Source organism: Tiliqua scincoides, chromosome 3 (genome assembly GCF_035046505.1).
Source record: "Tiliqua scincoides isolate rTilSci1 chromosome 3, rTilSci1.hap2, whole genome shotgun sequence".
NCBI lineage: Eukaryota > Metazoa > Chordata > Lepidosauria > Squamata > Scincidae > Tiliqua > Tiliqua scincoides.
In genome coordinates this window covers 19,256,364-19,280,830 of record NC_089823.1, presented here as the reverse complement: position 1 = coordinate 19,280,830, position 24,467 = coordinate 19,256,364, and the positions used below count along the sequence as shown (strand labels likewise).

Sequence of the window (24,467 nt, the reverse complement as noted above, 5' to 3'; positions counted from 1 at the left end):
ATGAAGATGCTTTGAGAGATATAAAAGCCAGAGCTCAAATGCTGATTAACAGAACCTCTTCTCCTCTAAGAGAGACATTTCCAGTATTACCAACACACAGCTGTTAAACGGGGTGTTGTTCAATCAGACACAGTCAAAACCATTCTCTTTCACTTGGACGATTTTGAATGACTTTTGCAGGAAGGAAAACGTTTGCAAAGTGGAAGGGGGAAAAATGACTGTCCCAGAAATGAATCTACAAAACCCAGAACATCTGCTATCAGAAACACCAGAAAGGAGTGTGTTTTATTTGCACAACCCTTAATGATGGCCATGGCATACATAACAATTTTGGGTAAGTGGAACTGAGGATGGTTCCCTTTCTCAGCTACTTATCTTATTATTATTAATTATTATTAACAGTATTTATATACCGCTTTTCAACGAAAGTTCACAAAGCGGTTTACAGAGAAAAATCAAATAACTAAACGGCTCCCTGGCCCAAAGGATGGAGCATCCCCCACTCGAGCCAGCATGTCAACATGGGGAATGTTCTAGGGGAAGATCAGGGCAGGTATTGGTGGCAGCCTACTTTCCCTTCCTGGTCTCAACACACCCCCTCAAACCCACTCAGATTGACCTGAGCCAAAAGGCTGGAGCAGATCCAAATAGACCCCCCAGGGCGCAGTGGAGTAGGTGTGTATATGGATGTCTCGTCATCGCACCACGGTCCCCAACCAGCCTATAGCACACCAGAAGTTACCCCAGTGTGGCTGCACACTATGAACCAGCCTAGAATAACATGGCTGTTGGTCATATTAGTAAGTGGTTCATCAGTTCCATAGCCACTGAAATTTGCTTAAATCAGCAGCACACATAGTGTTTTTTTAAAAAAATAATTAATCATTCTTTGAAACTAGTGAACCTGAAATATTCTTTGTTCACCTCATATAATCCAAGTCTGTATGTGAATTTAGGAAATGTAATTGCCATGATGTTTTTATAGTTTATCCAGAATTGGGTTCTCTTGCCATTTCTATTGTTAAAACATTTATAATTTTTGTTCCTTTTTCTCTTGTTCTTATTACTTTGCTTTACTTTACGAACCTTTTCCTCTATGGATTTTTTATTTTATTTTGCCACTTCAAAAAAAAAAAAAAATCCCACTCCTGTTATAACTTTATACCATAATAGAAAACTGAATCATCTGTACAGTCTATTTTCTGGGCAACCCAATCCTAACTTGCGCTGGAACAGGCAGGCCTGCACTGTATCCAGCTCAAGGTAGGTGCCAGGTAGGTGCCAGCTGGAGCACAACTTGGGGTAAGGGGATTTTTTACCCCTTACCATGTGTCACATGCAAGCCACCCGATGGGGCTACTCAGATTTGCACCAGCAAAATTGCGGACGCAAATCCAAGCAACTTGTGTAAGGCCAGATGAGCCAAGGGTGGGGGTTAGGATGTAGTCTGAGGTGCTGCAGATGATTCTGCCCCCTCCAAGGTTCGATCCACCTCCAAATTTGCACATCCCTGCCCCAAAACACCCCCTCTCTGCCTCCCATCTTCATGCCCCACTCACCACCCTCTTCAACCGCTCCCCATGCTGACCTGCCTTGGTTAGCGTACACTTACCTCCACTGGGCCTGAATGTGGCCTCTGGCAGCCAGCATACATCCTTGTGCTGGCTCAGCCAGCTCGAGGGTAGCCACAAATGTACTTTATGGCACGTTCATGACACTCTTGGGCGGTGCAAGAAGACGGCCCAGAGACGACTGAGGATTGCACTCTCAGAACCCAATCCTGAGCTCGGCGCAGCGGCTTCGTGCCACCGCGCACTGTTGCAAACGTGCCTTAAGGAGAGTCCTACTGCTGGACTACTGCCTGTGCTAACCCAGCACTGGCTGTGGCTGAGCTAGCGCCAGGCAGGCGCCTGGCCTATGCTGCTTGGCGGTCTCAAGACCGCCAAGCCGCAGCATGGTAAGTAAGGGCAAGGAGGGGGGTGGGGGGCGGGGAGGTGGCGTTCCGGGGAGGGGGGAGGCTGGCTCTTCTTCTTAACATGTTATCCAAATCCCTTAGGGAATGTACTATAAAGCACCTAAAGCAAAGAAATAATATAGACATCTCTCAACACAGGGGATTTGTATTGGCAACCTTCAGTCTCGAAAGACTATGGTATCGCGCTCTGAAAGGTGGTTCTGGCACAGCGTCTAGTGTGGCTGAAAAGGCCAATCCGGGAGTGACAATCCTTTCCACACCGGGAGCAAGTGCAGTCTGTCCCTGGTCTGTCTCCCTGGCTATGGGCCTTCCTTCTTTGCCTCTTAGCCTCAGACTGTTGGCAAAGTGTCTCTTCAAACTGGGAAAGGCCATGCTGCACAGCCTGCCTCCAAGCGGGCCGCTCAGAGGCCAGGGTTTCCCACTTGTTGAGGTCCATCCCTAAGGCCTTCAGATCCCTCCTTGGTTACAAGCACACAGGGGATATGTTCTCAGAAATCAGTGTGTACATTAAAAATGCATAAATTATAATTAATTTTCCCATAGCCCTTAATTAGCAGCTAATTGGTTCACAGCCCAATCCTAACCCACACTGCAACCAGCAGCCAACTGGCCTGCCCCGTATCCAGCAGGGTGTTGGGGTTAGCTACCACGCAATTCAAAGTAAATGGAATTAATTCCCTTACCCCGTGTCTCACCGCAGCCAAACCAATGGGGCTTTGGATCTGCACCAGAGAATCTGCTGATGCAAATTCTGGAGCTCCATCTACGGCTGACTCAATCAGGGAAAGCATTTGGATACAGTTGAAATGCCAGAGGCCGGTCCCACCCCCTTCCCCAGGCCAGTCTGCCCACTAAGCTGCCTGCCTTCCCCAACCCCCCATGCTGACCACCTTCGGCCAGCGCAATTTACCTGCAAAAGTCTGATAAGCGGCGCAGGGAGGCTGGTGCGCGTCCTTGTGCCAGTCTCTGCTACAGCTGAGTCGCCGCATTACTCAGCCAGTACAAGCGACTGTACTAGCTGATAGAGTGCTTGGGCAGCGTAAATTAGACTTCTAGTATTAATTTGCCAATTATGCAATTTCAAAAATGTGTAAATCAAGACCACATTAATTGAGAAATGCTTGTATTTTTAAAAAGCAAATGCAAAATAAACACAGCAGAAGGGAAGCCTGATGTCATGGAACTACAGAACAGAACATATGTAATTCGGTGCCAGTTAGAGCATGGATTCTATTTATGCAGTACAAAAATCAAACTTTTTGTTACTTATTTATGAGATATACAGTAGAAGGATTTGGAAAAGTTGGACACCTTGCTATGGATAGCTCTAAGCAAAGGCTAGTGAAATCACTACTTGTGCCATCCTATCGGAAACCCAGAGGAGACAGATCTGCCTTACTTCCCAGAAAGCTTCTATCTCCTTGGTTACAAGCACTTATTTGTTTGTTTATATAGTACCAATGACGCACACAATACTTTACAGAGGAACAGAATCTTCTAAGTGTTGAAAGAGTAGAGGGAGACAGCAGAGAGAAGAAGGGAAGAGGGATGGGTAACAAACAGCAAAGGGTGGATTGGGAATGTCAAGGGCAACAAGGGACCAATATGAACAAACGTAGTTATAAATACAATTCATTTTGGATTGAGTTGCTAGATGGGCATTTGGGGGGGGGGGAGTTCCTGGGCTCAGAACATGGCAGACAGTCTCTTGCATGGCAAAACAAAAGAGACAGAAAGGGCTCTGTGCAAAGAAACAGAAGAGGTTGCTGCCCCCTTGCCATTCACAGTAGAACTTGTTAGTCCATGTGCCAGACAAGTCTTTAAAAGATTTTCACAGTATCTTTGCATAGATGAACACATCCAAAATAACAACACAGTTTCTTCAAAATGTAACATGCAAAGAGGCCCTGAGACATGACTAAGGGCACAACCCAGAGGCGCCCTCGGGCAGACACAGACCCCTTGCACCAGCCCAATGCCGTCGCAAAAGTGCCTTAGAACACTTTTGAGCTAATGTAAGGAGATGCAGGCCTCAGGGAAAGGTGAGATGGCAGAGCTCAGCCAGCACAGGGGTCTGTGGGGGGGGGGGGGCATGGAGAGGGCAGGAAGGAGGTGGGAGGGAGGCATTTCAGGGCAGGCAGTGTGCGTACCTGGGGTGGGTGGTGGGGAGCAGGAGGCGGGGCCAGGATCTGGCACTTATGCCAGATTCAAGCCCCATTTCCAGGCAGTCCAGGGCAGTCCTGAGCTGCTTGGATTTGCGTCACCGCTTTAGGTGGCACAGATTTGAGTAGCCCTATTGGGGACGCTGTGGCTCTCCCAGAGGTAAGGAGAAAAGCCTCTCCTTGCCTCGGGCTGACCCACGAGGAGCCTGAAACTTGTGCTGGATACAGCACAGGTCTGCCAGCCGACCTGTTCCAGCACAAGTTGGAATTGGGCTGTAAAAGGTGCAAATACCAATCTGAATTCTTATTATCCTTAAGAATATATAAAAATCCCAGAAAAGTCATACAGTTCATTCCTATATCAAATATTTCTACTTCCACTATTTCAAAAATGTTTGCACAGAAATGTACAAATTAAAATATTCTCCAATCATTTGTAGGAGTTATTTGAGGTTGAGTTTTCTTTTGAAGCCTCCGGGTATATCTTGATTTCTATTTTAACTGTTTTCAACAACTGAGTTGTCACTGTCTACAAATCCTTAATTAGAAGCAATGAAAATCATGTCATAGCCCAGAAGTTGTCTAGCTCTCCATCAGACCCCGAGGCACAGCTTACAGAGCATATCATTATCACATGGCAAAGCTTGTTCCATAGCACCTGAACTGGTTGTTATGTAAAAATCCTGTAAGGTGCTGAATCAAACAGATGAGTGAAACTTATGTACAGAGTCATTTCTGTGTTTTCCCTGCAGGCTTGGTCTGTTAAAAAGAAATAGCCAGCTGGGAGGTGAAATTTTTTTGTCACACACAGAAGTGAAAGAAAGAAAAAGGAAAATAGAATAAAAAAGCCAGAAAGGAGTGAAAAATCCAGAGTGAGAAGTAACCCAGATTGCTTTGCCTATTAGGCCTAATTCTCGCTGTAAACTGCGTCTGGGCTGAACCATCCAGGTGAGCATTAACTATTATTTAGACATAGATGATTCGAAAAGGGTCCAGATTTGAAAGTTAGAAAAAGCAGGAAAAGGTTCAATGTAGTTCTTAAACTAGAAGGGCTTATCACTGCCATATAAACCCTGCTAACTGGGTAAAAGGCACTTTTTCAAGTCAGTGCTCCTCTTTTATTTATCAGGTGGAGAGTAACTGCCCCAGCAATGTCTTTTCTAGTGGCTGTCTGCTGGCGTTCTTTTGTATCTTTTTAGATTGTGAGCCCTTTTGGGACAGGGAGCCATTTAGTTATTTGATTTTTCTCTGTAAACTGCTTTGTGAACTTTTTGTTGAAAAGCAGTATATAAATACTGTTAATAATAATAATAGTAATATAAATGATAGGTTTAGTACTGTTTATAACAGTGGAACAGAAGGTACTACTGAAATTACAACCCAATCCTAACCTGTGATGGAACTGGCAGGCCGGCTGGCCTGCCCCGTATCCAGCGCAGGGTTGGGGGTGGCTACAGCTCCGCCTGGGGCAAGGGGAATTAATTCCCCTTACCCTGGATAATGCACTGGCACCCCCAATGGGGCTACTCAGATCTGCGCCATCTAAAGAGGTAGCACAGATCTGAGTAGCCTGGCACTGCGCTGGATCACCTGGGAGGGGAGTTAGGATCCTCTGCATAAGGGAACAATTGTTCCCTTACCTGGGGGTAAGCTTTCATGATGCAAGAGGAGGGGTTCCCTCAGATCTGCACAGAGGGGTAAATAGCCAAGCAGGTTCGTGCAGCCACTGCTGCTGCTGTTGAACCTGCACCCTTCCCAGACCCGATTTGCCCATTCCATAAAACTTTGCTGCCTCACTCCCACCTCTCCCCACCTCATCTTGTTTTGCCCTCCCCCACCCGCCATCCCACCCCCCCCTTCCTGCCTCCTCCACCACCTTACCTTTGGTGGTGGGTGGCTCCAGATCTGCTGGCAGGAAGGGAAAGGCAGGAAGGGGAAGCATGCTCCTGAGTTTATTGCTGGTGAGCCTTTTACAAGCAGAAGAGGCACTCTGAAGACAGCTCCCTTAGAATTGGTCCATCAGTTTATTAACAGTTACAGATACCCTTGTCCCTTAACGTATTCAAAGAATAATGGTGAAGTGTGGAAGAAGAGAAGTGCAGAAGAGAAGAACTTTCACATTTGCCTCTTGAGATTATATTACAATGATCCAAATCAACAGCTGAAGTCAGCTTGGGAGAAACACTGAATCCAGGTATAGAAACATTCAGGGTTCCGATTCTCACAGAACACGCAATTTTCATTTCTCTCCACAACCCTCCCCATACTTGTCACTGGCTTGTCACCAACTTTGTTGTTGTCACAGACGCAGTAGCGGAAGGAAGCAGACAGGTACAATACAGCAAGTACTTGCCTTCCAGTTTAAGCATGTTGGCTGGAATCCAAAGAACTGTGCAACTAGTACTGCTTGCCTAAGGAGGCTTCAGGCATGTGTGTCTTGACCACCATCTCTTCATAAAGTGGTCCACCTTTGAAATGGAAGAGCTTTTCAAAAGCAGGTTGCAATAAGGCATAGAGGTCTAATGTTCAAATCTAAAAAAAAGTCCTCTGGCTTAGTTGTACTGTATTAGTTCTTTGGATCTTGGCCACAATGTCAATAGGATGTCCATGTGATGGGAGATCCTGGAGACGCAGCCCCTTCAAGAACCTTCATGACCTCCCTGCAGTCTCCTAAATTCAGGATGCAGGTATTCAAGGAAAGCTGTTGCCAGCAAAACTTGAGTGAATTTGGTCCAATGTGTGCACAAGAATATGAGATCATTTCAAGAAAACTAGCAAGATTCTGCTTTTGTAAAGCATGTGTACCTATTTTTTTTTTCTAATCCTCTCTCTCTCTCTCTCTTTCTCACTCACTCTCTTTGTAAATTTCAACAAAATGCCTGCCTTGTACCTTATAACAGCTTTGGACATTCGTCTATGGTGCATGGATAACGTTTCTCAAAAGACAAGTTAATTTTTTCTAAACGAGAAACTCTGTTTGGGGCCCAACTGGCACATGTATTTGTTTTACATTCAATGTTTACTTGGCACTGCCGCCAACCCCTGGCAGCTGCCACTATGCTTGCCTTTGTCTCCCACCACTGTGCGTTCCAGCACTGAAGCCAACACCTGTGGCCATATAAAAGGCTAAGTACAGCAGCTGCCGGACTCAGATGTCCACAGTGAAATAAAATTCTAAAGCATACGAGTTTGGATGTGTGGTTGGCTTCCTCCTTTGACTTTTTTCAAGGCTTCCTTGGCTGCCTGTCCTAAGGGATACTTCATCTATTAACTGCCTGTCAGACAGTGTTACTGACCTTAGGTTTAGTAGTGGCCTTGAATACCCTCATTTTACTAATGATGCCCAAAATCATGTCAATGAGGTAACTCTGAAGTAACTTCCTGGAAACCAATGGCATGCTTTGAGAGACACCCTGATGTAACACAATGCAGCTGTGTCCAGCTGTACTCCAGAGACACCAGGGAACACATTTGGCAGAACTGAGACTGCTTAACCAAGCTGTGTTTGGTATCCAGTCGAGTATATCACAGCACCTGTTTTCTTTGTGAGGAACGTAGTTCCTATTATGGAAACAAAAGATTTCTCTCACATTCATCTCAAAAATAACCCGTTTTTCCTTCACAATGAGAAATAAAAATAGCAAGATACTGTCTGTGGCGGGTGAAAACTGCTCCTTTATTTCCATAGCTATTTCTGCTGTCCCTCATGATGGCATCAAATGTTTGGGATGTTTATCCTCAAAAGCAGATGTACCATTTTTGCAAAGCAGATCTGAACCTTCGTTACCAACCGCATGTAGGTTATTATGATGTTCCCCATTCAAAAACAGAGACGGCAGCATAGATCTGCATCACTGATGCACACCACACATGTGCAATTTGTGTAACTGCACAACAAAGCCGTTTTTTCCAACGATATCAGCTACAAACCTACTGTGAACTCAGGATACTGAGGGCACAATCCTAACCAACTTTCTAGCACCAACATTAAGGGCAATGCAACTCCAAGGTAAGGAATCAAACATTGCCTTACCTTGAGGAGGCCTCCATGACTGCCCCGCAACTGCAGGATGCAACACATGCCCCACTGGCACAGCTATTCCAGCGCTGGAAAGTGGGTTAGGATTGCGCCCTAAATCACAATAGTAAATGTGCTACTTGGGCAAAGATTAACCTTTAAGGTGGTGGCTCTCATATATAATAAGGAGAGAGCAACTGTCCTTCTTCACCCCAACATTGTGTCTTCTCTGGTGCATGTCTGCTTGTGTCTACTGTGTGCAGTATTTTGTTTTTTGTCACTTTTTTAAGATTGTAAGCCCCCTGGGATAGAGACTTATCTTTTCATTGACTTGGCTTTGTAAACTTCTTGCTGAAGAGTGGTATATAAATATTTTTAATTATATTACATGTCTAGACTTCACTTCAAGAGTTGTTACTCATGGACATTACTGGGCATCCCTGAATGCATCCCATGTATTCTGCGGCCCAATCTGAAAAGGTCTATCCGCTGGTGGAATGAGTATTGCATCAGCGAACGCAACCTTATAGCAGTCGCAAAAGGGTCTCTAGTTGCCCATGAAGTCGCACGCTGCTGGAGCGCCAGCAGGGGGGCTGCAGTTCCCTCACATACAGCAATGACCTGTTGACACATGTAAGTTGGGGGACAGCAGAAAGGGATGGTAACAGGGGCAGGGGAGAAGGCAAATCACGTTCGAGAAGTGGGCGGGTGCAGCGGCGGTGGAGGCCACCAAATCCAAACCCCCTTCCCAAACCGGATCCTGTTGCCTCTGTACTCATGGACCTGCACAAGTGATTTCACTGGCATGTGTTCCGGTAGACTCCTCCATGCCATGGAGGCTTACCTCCTGGTAAGGGGAAAAAATGTTCCCTTAACCAGAGGAGACTGCCCCATCAGGATGTCTTCTTGGTGCAGCAGTGCGGGAGGAGCATAGAGTTGGGTTATTATACACCTGAAATACAGGATACAGCAGGTGGCATGCATAATTGACATTAGCTTTGTTGTATTTCTGAACAGGAATATCTAAGGTGATTGGTTTCCAATTACACAGGCCTACAAAACTGAAGGTCACAAAAGTTTTCCCCAAACTTTATGGTGGTTTGATATGAATTTGGGGTGCGGATTCCAAAAATGGCATCCGTTTTGCCCTATCGCATCTAGTTTTGAAGATATAGTATAGCCTCTTTAGTGAATGGTTCAAGCAGCTTCCTCAAGAGGAAGCCGTGGTGTAGGCTTGCTCATGAGAAAGCTGCTTGCACCATTCACTAAATAGGCTATACTATCTCTCCAAAACTAGACGTGATAGGGCAAAACGGATGCCATTTTTGGAATCAGCATCCCAAATATAACCAGGAGTTGGTGTAACGCTAAAGGAAGCAAAATGCATGTTGGCCTGCGTTATTATTAACTGTACAATTCATATATCATTTAAAAAATAGCTATAATTGAAATACATGTCTGTTTCTAAACAAATATGCTGTGAAAATAAGGACCTAAAAACCCAAGTTCTGCTGGCACATGCTGTCACAAAAGCATCTTAAAGCACTTAGCAATAGCTCAAGGCACAGGTACATTGGCGGGAAGGCCAGAGCCTTCCCACTGAAGCTGGCAGTCATTGGGAGGCCTGCTGCAGCAGATACGTCCACCCCAGGGGAGGGGTTGAATGGGGAAGCAGAGATGTCCTTTTACCAGGAGAGACCAACAGCAGCCAAAAATCCCCCACAGGAGGCAGCTTAGCCTGTGCCAACACAGCTACAATGCTGCGTGATTTCTGTTGGATTGGTCTGCCCCTGAGGCTTAAACTGTCATGGGCGAGGGCCCACTTTGCCAGGTGCATCTAACAACATGAGCTTCAGCCTACGAAAGACTACCATGCTAAAACCGTTAGTTTTTAACGCTGCAGTCCTATGTACACTGTCCTGAAAGCAAGCCCTGATGAACACAGTTAAACATGCACAGGATTGTGTTAAGGCACCATAAGGATTTTCACTGGATTTGCTGCCACAGACTAATATGTTTGCTCCTCTTTCAAAGGCAGGAAAACTGCAGCATAAATAACCGTATCATCTCCATTTCAAAATCACACTGATAACTTCAAAGTTTCTGCGATAAGATCCTGAGGAATAATTTACAAAGCATATTGTCAGAAATGTGGTTCTGAAGCTGCCCTTGGTATGCCATTGCAGACTTCAGACTGGTATGGACGTAATTAGCCTTTGGAATTTAGATGAGAAAAGGTGAATTCAGCCTGTGTTTTTGTTTCCTGACTGTGAATGTTGTGGGCTTCCTATGAAGGAGAGTTACAATTGTTTATTTTCCACATTTGGTTTTGAATTACTGCAGTTTGATCACAAGACAGATTGCAATGCAGAAATAATTGAAAATACCAGCACTCAATACACAATAGCTACTTTTGAAAGGTTTCTTATCTGGGTGCTTGAGAAACAAAGAACAAAAATGAGTCACCATAGACAAAGTGGTACATAATGAAGTGTGCAAAATAATCAGCACAGAAAGTCACAGCAAGAAAGGGCTGTGGGCAACTGGCATAGTTCACTTACAAAATATAAGTGTAATAAGGTACAAAAATATATAAATGTAAATATATATATGCAATATGCATATAAGTTGCATTAATGCTATGCACACACCAAGCTATAAACAGGGCACATGTTGCATTTATGCTATGATGGTGGGCAAAACTCAGTCAAAGTTCAGCATTTTTATGTTCGTCAATGCTTGCATCTCCTTCATTGAACTCAACTGAACTTAGAAGTGGCTCCTCGACTGCTCTCATGCCCATTTCAGAATTATTAAACAGAAATGTGAAACATCTTTAAGCAGACCATCAACAAGATTGTGAAGTGAGAGAAACAATATTTTAAGTTAAAAATAGTATTTTTAAGTAAATAAATTTCTACTTTTAAAATTTTGTTCTTTATTTTAAGCTCTTCATTCATATTGCTGTTATTCTGGCACTTATTTTCATAGTCACGAGAGCTAAAAATATAATATTTAAAACAGCTATTTAAAATACCAGGAAATGAACGTCTCTAATGTCTAACAAGGCTCTATGGGCCACGTAAATGTGTCTCAGTACTGTCATATACAGCCAACAAGCCTACAAGTTATTCAACCCAGCTTCAGTGAATGAATCATGGCAGTATCCGTTCCTTTCAACAGCGCATAAATGCTTCTCACAATAGTTGAATGGCGCAGGAAGCTGTTTTACTACTTACCCCTATCTGTGTCATAAAGGAAGACAAAACGATTCCATTTATAATGGCCCAGCAAACTTAGCAGTGCTCCTTGTAAGGAAGGTCTCAGTTGCAGCACGAACTGGCTCTCACCCTCTGTGGGGAAACTTGGTGTGATGAGGGAGATGTGCAAGGCGCTACAGAATGAGGTCAAGGTATGTACTGATCTTTTATCATACAGTCCAAAAATGGCAAAAACTCCTCTTGAATACTGGGAGCAAACTGAAAGAAAATAGAAGAAAATATATAATTAAAATAGCATTCCAACAAATAATTCCTGTTTATTATGCTAGCGTGGTCAACATGAGCTATGGCACACCAGTTTCTATGTTGACCATACACAGGACCAGTGTTGTGTCCAGCAGCCTTTAACTTCTCCAGTCTGATAAATCAAGTAGCCACTGATATATGGACAAGATGAAGGTACAGATGAAGGTACAGATCCTTAGGATACAATTAAGCACTTCACCACTTATTTAGATGCAAACATTCGGAATATCATACAAAACCGTTTTGGTTTATCTTATCTTTTGGTTTATCTTACCAAACTTTTCCGAGTGGTAAAGACCAGAAGTGATTGTAAGGAGCTCCAGAAGGATCTCTCCAGACTGGCAGAATGGGCCGCAAAATGGCAGATGCGTTTCAATGTCAGTAAGTGTAAAGTCATGCACATTGGGGCAAAAAATCAAAACTTTAGATATAGGCTGATGGGTTCTGAGCTGTCTGTGACAGATCAGGAGGGAGATCTTGGTGTGGTGGTGGACAGGTCGATGAAAGTGTCGACCCAATGTGCGGCGGCAGTGAAGAAGGCCAATTCTATGCTTAGGATCATTAGGAAGGGTATTGAGAACAAAACGGCTAGTATTATAATGCCGTTGTACAAATCGATGGTAAGGCCACACCTGGAGTATTGTGTCCAGTTCTGGTCGCCGCATCTCAAAAAAGACATAGTGGAAATGGAAAAGGTGCAAAAGAGAGCGACTAAGATGATTACGGGGCTGGGGCACCTTCCTTATGAGGAAAGACTACGGTGTTTGGACCTCTTCAGCCTAGAAAAGAGACGCTTGAGGGGGGACATGATTGAGACATACAAAATGATGCAGGGAATGGACAGAGTGGATAAGGAGATGCTCTTTACACTCTCACATAATACCAGAACCAGGGGACATCCACTAAAATTGAGTGTTGGGCGGGTAAGGACAGACAAAAGAAAATATTTCTTTACTCAGCATGTGGTCGGTCTGTGGAACTCCTTGCCACAGGATGTGGTGATGGCGTCTAGCCTAGATGCCTTTAAAAGGGGATTGGACAAGTTTCTGGAGGAAAAATCCATTACGGGGCACAAGCCATGATGTGTATGCACAACCTCCTGATTTTAAAAATGGGTTATGTCAGAATGCCAGATGCAGGGGAGGGCACCAGGATGAGGTCTCTTGTTATCTGGTGTGCTCCCTGGGGCATTTGGTGGGCCGCTGTGAGATACAGGAAGCTGGACTAGATGGGCCTATGGCCTGATCCAGTGGGGCTGTTCTTATGTTCTTATGTTCTTATAAAAATAATAAAATTTCCCATTTAAAATTTCCCTCTACTCTGCTTTCTGCTGTTTAAGGGCCCAATCCTATCCAATTTTCCAACTCCAGTGTAGTTGCACTGCAGCCCCAAGGTAAGGGAACAAATGTTCATATACTTTAAGGAGGCCTCTGGAACTACCTCCCCATCACAGGATGCAGTGCATGCCCCATTGGCACTGAAAAATTGGATAGGACTGGGCCCTAAATCAGTCCTAAACCAGATCCATAAAGAAGCCTGCCCTATTATTTAATGACTGATAGGTTTACTCAAGGGCCTTTAATGAGGGATTCTATTGAAAGTTTTCTGGAAGTATACAATGACAACTGAATTAACTCTATCCACATGTTTATTGACACGCTCAAAGAACTCTAGAAGGTGGCAGGACATATAGTGAGGCACTGTGGTCATTGTTCTCTATCAGTTCCACAACCCTTATGTATCACACTAGGCCCTGGGCACTATATGTGTTCAAGTCTAGTGTTGCCTCTCTTCTGGTTGTTTTCAAGACCAACTATTCTAAGGCATTATCATTTAGTACGGAGTTTCTCAACATTTGTCCTCCACTGTACCACTTCACACGGTCCAACTATTTGGAGTACCACCAGAAGTAACTGGCTATGATGTCATTGCCAGTTACTTCTAGGTTGGGAGGCCAGGCACAACATGACAAACACCAGTAAGAGGCTCAGGGTGGACAGGAAAGTTTTTTGAGCATGGAAAAGCATGCTTTGGAACTCTGTCGGCTGAGCTGAGCCTCCAACCACTGTTCGTTGTGTTGTGTTCCTGGTCTCGCTGCCAGGCAGCAGTGTCTAGGGATTCCAAAAGTACTATCAGACATCACCTCAAGTACCACTGGTGGTACTTGTACCACTGGTTGAGAAACACTGATTTAGTATATCCAGAAATGTTCTCTGTTTGTCATATCCTGAGTATGAATTCCCCAACCTATGTGAGTCTAACTGATGTCTGCATTTTCTCCCCTGGATGCCTCCCTGATTTTAAGAACATAAGAACAGCCCCACTGGATCAGGCCATAGGCCCGTCTAGTCCAGCTTCTTGTATCTCACAGTGGCCCACCAAATGCCCCAGGGAGCACACCAGATAACAAGAGACCTGCATCCTGCTGCCCTCCCTTGCATCTGGCATTCTGACATAACCCATTTCTAAAATCAGGAGGTTGCGCATACACATCATGGCTTGTACCCCGTAATGGATTTTTCCTCCAGAAACTTTTTCACCAAGATCACTCTCAGCATTTTGATGGGAGTGGGGGAAATTGCATGTTACCAGTATGACATTATTAGTTGGTCCTGGTATTATTTCCATTCACAATAATTCTCTGAGGCATTCTGGTTCCCCAAAGTTTTCTAGTTTGTTGGATTTTATACACTCTGATATTCAGCACCACCCACATTAGTCCCCTGTCTACTCTCTGAGGAATACACTTCATGAGGGATTCCACAAACCCACTCACCATACATGCCATGGTGACTTTTGAGTGGGATGAAAATGAGCTGATAATGAAGAGGCTTAAGCAGGCTTTAATGTTTAGGATTTGCTTGGATAATTAGCACACATTCAAAAGAGGCAGAAAGCAGGCAAGTCACTGTGAAGGAGGGTTTGAGAGGGTGGGACCAATTATCTTATCTCTACTAATCAGAGCTAGCAAAGGTTAAAAAAAAAGGAGGGGGGGAATCCTGCAGACCAGAGAAGGAGAAAGGGAAAGAATCATATTGTAGGACATATTTCTCTCTATTTCTGAGCCAGGAATCCTAAACTTTGACCCATAGTTTAAAACTAGAAGAAAAGAACAATAATTTTGAAGTGTAGTTCTTGGTAAGATAATTTAGCCTGATGTTAGAAATAGAACAATTGTATTAACAGTGGCAGAAAAGCCTTAATGAAGCACGACAGGGCATGTGTGAAAATGTGTGAAGTACCCACTATGAGTGTAGTGACCTAGCACACCTCACTTCTACACTTTCAACCTCAACAACTAACAACAACATCCATATAGTTGTGTTTGTACAACTTTGTTGCTCAAGACAGTTATGACCCAATCCAATGGACCATATGCGACAGCAGTAAGAGTGTCCCGCTGACACAAAATTCCCACTTCTGAGTTGGCATGCATAGGACTACAGAAGAATCGTGAATTATTCCACCCACAATAGAGTGCTGTCCAGATGTATTAGGGAAGAGTATAATGCTGAGCAGCACTGATCAGTAGCACTGAGTAGCAGTGATGAATCTAAGAAGCTGTCTGCCTTCTGCTGGATTTACTACTCAGAAAAAAACATACAGATTGGTTAAAATGGAGATATATTGAGATGCAAAAGTACAGATAAATAAAAAAAAATGTGAGATAATGTGTGAGAAGAACAGATAAAAACAATAAGAAAAGCAGGACATTGTTTCATGTGCTTTAAGAGCACCCAGTTGTGCAAACCACTACATACAGGCTTAACAGCACACATGGGATATCTCAGCACAGATGCAAAGTTAAGAACGCTTATTGTCTGCAAGAATTATTTCTACTGGAATTTGATAGGTAACCCATAAATAATATCACATACAGATCTCCTATTCCTTTTCAGCAAGTCTTTTATGCCTGACTCTGACTCTTCTTACTGACTTGGAAGTTTACTGACTCTGAACATAACTTGCAAGCCCATTAAATATATTCTCCTAGGAACAATGGAAATTGCCTACTTAGTGTTATTAGATCATACGGTAATTTGGAAGTTTGCAACTTTGTTTACATGAGTGCCAAACAAAAGAGCATATTTCAGATCCAAAAGCATCCTTGTTAAAATATTTTAATTAATTATTAGGTTTGCTTTCATGAATAATTCTTGTGAATTATCTCTAAAAGACTGTTTCAACCCAAGATAAGTTCTTGAGATAATAACTGAAGCTTACAATGCATTTTATGTAAACAGAATAGCAAATGAAAATTAAATTAGCTATAAATTAGCATCAATGAAGTATATTTTCCTGTTACAATAAAATTGAAAATCATAATGCACAATTTTCAAATAATCTTAACAGGCATCACCATCCACATTGTACAAAAAGCCTTTTAAAGTTCTTTCCTGGAAATATGAAACAATAGCTACCAATTGTCAAGTCCTTCGGATGTCTGTTTCCCTATTGTTTCATATATCTAGGAAAGACTCACGATTCTTGTAAAATTGCTAAAAATCTGAAAGACAGCTGCTAAAAGTGCAGTCTCAATTATCTGCTGTAAATAATGTCTGTTTGAATGTTCCGTCATGTTAGCATCAACCTTCATCTACCAGCTTTGGAGGACATCTATACGTCTCGCTGTCTGCAGAAGTAACAGAGTATTCTGAGAGACCCCTTCTTTGAACTGTTTCCTTCGGGTAGACGACACAGAACTATCAGAGCAGCACCACACGATTCCTGAACAGTTTTTATCCCACAGCCATAATTGCATTGAATAAGGCGATATAGTTGTTACCATGCTCCTGGGCATTATGGTCTGTTACACTGTTTTATATTATGATGCATGTTGTATAGAATGTGTGGGTGAGTGTGCAGAGTGTGATTGTTGGAATTGTTGTATACATTTATGCTTGTATCTCAAAGGTGCATACATTTTGTTGTGCTGTAGCACAATGACAATAAAGTTACTACTACTACTACTACTACTACTACTACTTATTATTATTATTATTATTATTATTCTACTACTTCTACTACTACTTCTACTAATTATTATTATTATTATTATTACAGAGTTCCTTCTCATTTTAACAGGCAATCCTACAGTATCATTATTCACAAAAGGAACAGGAATACCGATAGCCTTTAATCTCCAAAATCTCAACTGGAGAATTGACTGGAAAAGTCTCTCTGCCTGTGGCCTTGGAAAACCACTGCAATGACAAGTTAGACCAGTGGTTTTCACACTTTTAGCCTCAGAACCCACGTTTTAGAATGAGAATCCGTCAGGATCCACCGGAAGTGATGTCATGACTGGAAGTGATATAATCAAACAGGAAATTTTTTTAACAATCCTCTGCTGCAGCCCTACCTGCACTTACCCAGGAGTAAGTCCCATTGACTATCATTGTTAAAAGAATATACATAGTAGCTTGTTGAAAGTACAGGTTTGCAACATTTCCCCAAATGCAGTCACAGACCATGGCAGCATAAAGTCTAATATATTAAAAATAAAATATTGAAATGAATGGGGACCCACCTGAAATTGGCTTGTGACTCACCTAGTGGGTCCCGACCCACAGTTTGAGAAACACTGAGTTTGACAATACTGAACAAGGCGGATTAACAGACCATGCAGCACAAGGCACCATTTTATGCTTAATTTGTGCAAGGCATTTATACAACTTCAGCTTTTTAGGTGTGCTGACTGGTCTAATAAATGTCCATGAACTACTGCCAAAAACAACCCATACCAAATTCTTCCTCCTTCTCCAGAACACATGATAAAATTTACCCCATGTTCAGACATGATCACTGTGAGTTTCCCTGCTTCCATTAGAAGCACCAATGATGAGAAGCAGTGATGATATAATCAGGACACAGAGTAAGATTTACTAACAGCCCAAGCCTATGCATATCTACTCAGAAGTAAGTCTCAATGTGTTCAGTGAGACTTACTCCCAGGAAAGTACGCACAGGATTACAGCCTAAATTCAGAAGGGGAGGAGAACTTGACATGAGGAAAGCCATTTTTAGTAGCAACTCCAGGTTTCTTAATCACTTTCCTGTTCAATTCCACTTTCCCACCAGCATCTTTTCTGGCCTGTTCATCCATGGATTCAGTAACTTTTGTAGGGAGCCCTCCACCACAGCCCATCACAGCTACAGGCAATGAGAAACCACCTGGATATGGCAATCCAGTGATGATGACATCAGTGGACATGGGCAAGCAGAGGCTGTCGCAAGCCAGCTCATTCATCCTCTACAGAGGGAAGGGGTGCAGTCAAGAAAGGGTGGGATAAACAACAGGGAGAGAGACAGAGAAGCAGGTGATGGGGAGAGAGAGAAGAGGAGAAGCAGATGATGGGAGAGATAAATGGAGAGAGGGGGAGAGAGAGTGGGGGGGGTGAGACAGGGAGAAAAAGGGCAGCAGGAGGCAGGGAGGGAGAGGTGAATGAGAGAAAGGCAAAACAAGGACTAGATGAGGGGGGAGGAGGAGGATCTTTTCTGCCCAGCTATGGCTGGTTAGTGAGCAAGGCCATAGCCCACCCAATGCCACCAGGAACCCCGATTTAGCCCCAAACAATGGATCTTAAAGACAGCCCCAGACATGAACTTAGCCTTGTAAGACAAAAGAAGTCTGTAAGTGGTGATGGGCAAGCAGGGGGGGCAAGGCAGGGGGGGACAAAAAAGCAAAGGCTCCCAAAGATGTAGTTAGGCCTCTGGGAAGACTGTGTGCATTGAAATAAATTCCCAACCTGTTAAGCATGTGGTATATTCCCCGTGTCCTGAGAGAGTATGCCCGCCCCGAGATACCCAAGACATGTTCTTTACTAGTTCTTGCGATATGGTACTATCCTAATTGAAGAAGGCAGAGCACAAGATGTGCAATACATTTTCCTGCATCCAATCCTTAACTTCATATGTGTGGGAAAACCAGGTTCTTCTGACAACATCTCAAACTGCACTTTAGATTACAGGAAGCCCAAGACAATTGTTTCTCTAACTGGAATTACAGATTCTACCTGCACACACTTTTCTTTTAACTAGAAGCTGCTGAGAAGGGAAAAATAAAAGTATGAGAAAGGCACCACTATATTCATTGTCTGCCACTCAAAGAAGTGATGTGCTCTGCCTCCTTTCCGCAAATAAATATCATAAACCTTTATAAAATTTAAAACAGCCACCGGGTAGATGGGACTCGTCAGCCTAGGAAGGCAGCTCATCTAAGAGAAGGAAACTCTGATCCCAAACCTCCACTGCCTTGTGGCTACATCCAGTTCTGGAAAAGGCTTCAGGAGTCAACCTCGAGGCAAAATCAGGAGCCGGAGTCCCTTAGGCAGTTCATGGCTGAACACAGTCACGTTCTGGCAACTCCTGCGACGCCGCTGGAACCAACCGTATTGGCTTCTGCCTTTCCATTGGACCATTCCAGCGACGTGGAGAGGGGGGATTTGCTGCATGGGTAACAGCCTATCCTCCATACCTTCTTTACCCAGGCTTCGCGCACTGGAGAGGACACTCCAACTTCGCCATACGGCGTCGGCACAACACGGGAAGCAGCAGTTTACCGGTTATAAGTCTTTGCTCGATTGGCGTAGAGCATGACGCCAGGGGCTGCTTCCGACGGTGGGAGAGATCATTGCATCTCATTGGGCAGCTACCGCCCGCCTTAAGCTGGGCAGTCCCCAGCCAGTAAGGTGTTGCCTCGCCACGGTCCGTTAACCTCATGGGGTGCGTGGGGTTTAGGGTGAAAACCGACAAGCGGATCGACAACTCTGCACCATGCAACAGAAAACAGAAAACTACTGCCCTAAAGCTGGGCACCTGGAACGTTAGGACAATGACACCTGGCTTCTCTGATGACCTGCAAGAAATAGACGACGCACGCAAAACAGCTGTCATCGACATGGAGCTGAGCAGACTGCAGATGGACATCGTCGCCCTTCAAGAGACTAGGCTGCCAGATTCCGGATCTGTCAAGGAGAGAAATTTCTCATTTTTCTGGCAGGGAAAACCACCAAACGAAACCAGGGAACATGGCGTTGGCTTTGCGGTCAGAAATACCCTGCTGAAATCCATCATCCCACCTACTGTGGGAAGTGAAAGAATTTTGTCCCTGCAGCTCCAGTCATCAGCAGGACCTATCACTCTCATCAGTGCTTATGCACCGACTCTGTCGTCTCCAGCAGAAGCCAAAGACAAATTCTATGATGACCTGGCCACCACTGTCAAGAAAATCCCTGTAAAAGAGCCATTGTTCATCCTCGGCGATTTCAATGCTAGAGTTGGTGCTGATAACAGTTCATGGCCCACTTGCTTAGGTCAGTTTGGCACTGGGAGGATGAACGAAAATGGCCAACGCCTGCTAGAGTTTTGCTGTCATCACGGTCTCTGTGTCAGCAACACATTCTTCAACACAAAGCCCCAACATAGAGTCTCTTGGAGACATCCAAGATCAAAGCACTGGCACCAGCTCGACCTGATCCTCACCAGACGCTCCAGCCTTCCCAGCATCAAGATCACACGCAGTTATCATGGTGCTGCCTGCGACACTGACCACTCCCTGGTGTGCAGCAGAGTGAAACTGCAAACAAAGCGACTGTATCACACGAAAAAGGAAGGAAGACCTCGCATTGATACCAGCAAGACCCGGGATCAGAGAAAAGTGGAGGAATTTGCACAAGCGCTTGAGGAATCTCTTCCAGGCCCGGCCGACGCAAACGCATCCAGCAGATGGGAACATTTCAAGAATACCGTTTACAACACCACCTTGTCCATATTCGGCAAGAAGACCAACAAGGCGGCAGACTGGTTTGAAGCCCACTCTGAGGAGTTGACACCAGTCATTGAGGAAAAGAGGAGAGCTCAAGCAGCATACAAGGTCTGTCCCAGTGAGCGCAACCTGCAGGTCCTCCGAACTGCTCGCAGCAAAGTCCAACAGACTGCCAGGAGATGTGCTAACGACTACTGGCTCCAGCTCTGTTCCGAGATACAGATAGCAGCTGACACGGGCAACATCAAGGGGATGTATGATGGTATCAAGCAGGCCCTAGGTCCAACACAGAAGAAAACTGCCCCTCTGAAGTCTGCCACAGGCGAGGTCATCCAGGATCGGGCGCAGCAGATGGAACGCTGGGTGCAGCACTACTCTGAGCTATATTCCAGAGAAAATGTAGTCACCGAAGAAGCACTGAACAACATTGAGTGCCTGCCTGTGCTGGAAGAGCTTGACAGTGAACCAACCCTAGAAGAACTTCACGTGGCCCTGGACTCCCTTGCCTTTGGCAAGGCACCTGGAAAAGACAGCATCCCTGCTGAAGTCCTAAAATGCTGCAAAGAGATCATCGTCACTGAGCTGCATGAAATCCTCTGTCTCTGCTGGAGAGAAGGTGGAGTACCTCAAGACATGAGGGATGCAAACATCATCACGCTGTACAAGAACAAAGGTGACAGGGGTGACTGCAACAACTACCGCGGCATCTCTCTCCTTAGCGTTGTAGGAAAGCTGTTTGCCCGAGTTGTACTAAAGAGGCTCCAGGTACTTGCAGAGAGCGTCTATCCAGAATCGCAGTGTGGATTCCGAGCCAACAGGTCCACCACTGATATGGTATTCTCCCTTAGACAACTGCAGGAGAAATGCAGGGAACAACGACAGCCACTCTTTATAGCCTTCATAGATCTCACAAAGGCTTTCGACCTGGTCAGCAGAGACGGCCTCTTCAAGATTCTCCCCAAGATTGGATGTCCACCCAGGCTCCTCAGCATCATCAGATCCTTCCACAAGGACATGAAGGGCACTGTTGTCTTCGATGGCTCCACATCAGACCCTTTTGACATCCGAAGCGGAGTGAAGCAGGGCTGTGTTCTTGCACCAACCTTGTTTGGGATTTTCTTCGCTGTCCTGCTGAAGCAGGCCTTTGGAACTGCAACAGAAGGCATCTATCTCCGGACCAGATCAGACGGAAAGCTCTTCAACCTCTCCAGACTGAGAGCAAAATCCAAAGTCCAGCTGAAATGTCTGCGTGACTTCCTCTTTGCCGACGATGCAGCTGTCACTACCCACTCTGCCAAAGATCTCCAGCAGCTCATGGATCGTTTTAGCAAGGCCTGCCAAGATTTTGGACTGACAATCAGCCTGAAGAAAACACAGGTCATGGTTCAGGATGTGGACTCACCTCCCTGCATTACAATCTCTGAGCATGAACTGGAGGTTGTCCATGACTTTGTGTACCTTGGCTCAACGATCTCCGACACTCATTCTCTCGATGCCGAGCTAAACAGGCGCATCGGTAAAGCAGCTACCACGTTTTCCAGACTCACAAAGAGAGTCTGGTCCAACAAGAAGCTGACGGAACATACCAAGATCCAGGTCTACAGAGCTTGCGTCCTGAGTACACTTCTGTACTGCAGCGAGTCATGGACTCTTCGCCCACAACAGGAGAGGAAACTGAGCGCTTTCCACATGCGCTGCCTCCGACGCATCCTCGGCATCACCTGGCAGGACAAAGTTCCAAACAACACAGTCCTGGAACGTGCTGGAATCCCTAGCATGTATTCACTGCTGAAACAGAGACGCCTGCGTTGGCTCAGTCATGTTGTGAGAATGGATGATGGCCGGATCCCAAAGGATCTCTTCTATGGAGAACTCATGCAAGGAAAGCGCCCTACAGGTAGACCACAGCTGCGATACAAGGACATCTGCAAGAGGGATCTGAAGGCCTTAGGGATGGACCTCAACAAGTGGGAAACCCTGGCCTCTGAGCGGCCCGCTTGGAGGCAGGCTGTGCAGCATGGCCTTTCCCAGTTTGAAGAGACACTTGGCCAACAGTCTGAGGCTAAGAGGCAAAGAAGGAAGGCCCATAGCCAGGGAGACAGACCAGGGACAGACTGCACTTGCTCCCAGTGTGGAAGGGATTGTCACTCCTGAATTGGCCTTTTCAGCCACACTAGACGCTGTTCCAGAACCACCATTCAGAGCGCGATACCAGAGTCTTTCGAGACGGAAGGTTGCCAACAAAAAAGAAGAAATGCTTTTGCCAGCTCTCCTAGCCCCCAAACACTCTCTCCACTAGCCTTCCATTCACAGCCCCAAACAATTATTTACTTACCCCATGGGGAGGTTTCTTTCTCATCTCCACCCTCCAGACACAGTATAGCACGTTTAAACTATGCTGTACATTTGTTTTTAAATTTCTCCAACAGGAAGAAAGGTATCAACTTATGGAATTACTTTACTGTATAGTGTTTTCTAGTACCTCCTGGTTCTAGAAGAAGGGTATTCTGAATGCCAGATGCAAGGGAGTGGCAGCAGGGTACGGGTATCTTGTTGTCTTGTGTGCTCCCTTAGAGCCCAAGCCTATCCAATTTTCCAGCCCCGGTGCAACTACAATGCAGCCCCATAGTAAGTGAACAAATGTTCCCATACCTTAAGGAGGCCTCTGTGACCGCTTCCCCACTACAAGATGCAGTGCATGCCCCATTAGCAAAATTGCATCGGCACTGGAAAATTGGATAGGATTGGACCCTGAGACATCTAGTGGGTCTCTGTGAGATACAGGAAGCTGATCAACGGGCCTTCGGCCTGATCCAGCAGGGCTGTTCTTATGTTAGTGTATATTTCCAGGGCTCTAGTCCTCACAAAGACTACAACTCCAATTAAGCCCTTCCTGTCTGAAGAAAAGAAAAAAAAAAAGTATGCAATACAATTTAAATTTGCCATGCTAACTCTCCAGCAATGAGGGGAACAGAAGGAGTTTTTCACTGCCACCGAGATAATTGTGTGTTGAGGGAGCTGGAAGACTGGTAAGAAGGGACCAAGATTCTTTGAGCTCTGAGCCAGGGTAGGGAATTCTTTGAGCTTCATTGGATGGGGAAGTTGGTGCTTCCAAAATCTATTTCTGAACTCAGACCTGACATCTCAAAAAATTGCTTACCTGCAGAAAACGTCATTTGTTACATATTATGTGCTAAGAAGCATTAGTTTATAACAAATAAGAAGCATGAACAATGCTTTCTACTGACCAGCATCATTACATGTTAAAGTATGGAATAAGGAAGTCCTCAACTACTTAACAGGCTGAAATACTAGTATACAGGCAGTATACTAGTATTGGGCAGGAAGTCTTGTCTAGAGGGTAGAGCCTCCGTCTGCCTGAAGATAACATCCACAAGGTCACCAGTTCGAGGCCACCGGCACTGTGCGACCTTGAAGCAGCTGACAAGCTGAAGCCGAGCTATTCCATCTGCTCTGAGCGTGGGAGGATGGAGGCCAGAATGTGAAGCCAGATCGGAATGAAACACCTGAATGTAGTGGTTCTTGAAAGAAAGAACCTTCTTTCAATTGTAAAAATCCCTATTTAATAAGGGATTTAAATAAGCCTGCCTATGTAAACCGCCTTGAATAAAGTCTTGAATAAAGACCAAGAAAGGCGGTATATAAATACCTGTTATTATTATTATTATATTATTACCGGAATATTCTAGTTTCACATTGGTTTCCCCCAAATACACCTTTTCCCTTAGGCCATCCACAGATCAACATTTTGGTTGCTTCACAACAATAGTTTCTGCTAGAATAATCTCTCTTCCACAAACAATATCCTGGGTTTAATAATCTCTCTTCCACAAACAATATCTTGGGTTAAAATAAATATTGATATTTCGTAAGTTTTTTCTAAGAGGTTTCTGCCAGCTTTTGAAATACACTGAAACCATCCAACTCAGGAGATCACAAGCATTTAATTTGAAATATATGGATATATGAAGATATATGAAGATAAAGGAAGATAAAG

The 24,467-nt window shown here is 44.6% G+C and overlaps 1 protein-coding gene across 3 annotated transcripts in view; it reads right to left on the bottom strand.

Moving 5' to 3' along the window:
• GRIA4 (glutamate ionotropic receptor AMPA type subunit 4) overlaps positions 1 to 24,467 on the bottom strand; it is a 286,480-nt gene that overhangs the window by 154,290 nt on the left and 107,723 nt on the right. For all 3 annotated transcript variants that reach the window (XM_066622011.1, XM_066622010.1, XM_066622012.1), the window contains exon 3: positions 11,395 to 11,634. In XM_066622011.1, coding sequence (XP_066478108.1) covers positions 11,395 to 11,634 — 240 coding nt within the window. The remainder of the gene's footprint in view (positions 1 to 11,394; positions 11,635 to 24,467) is intronic.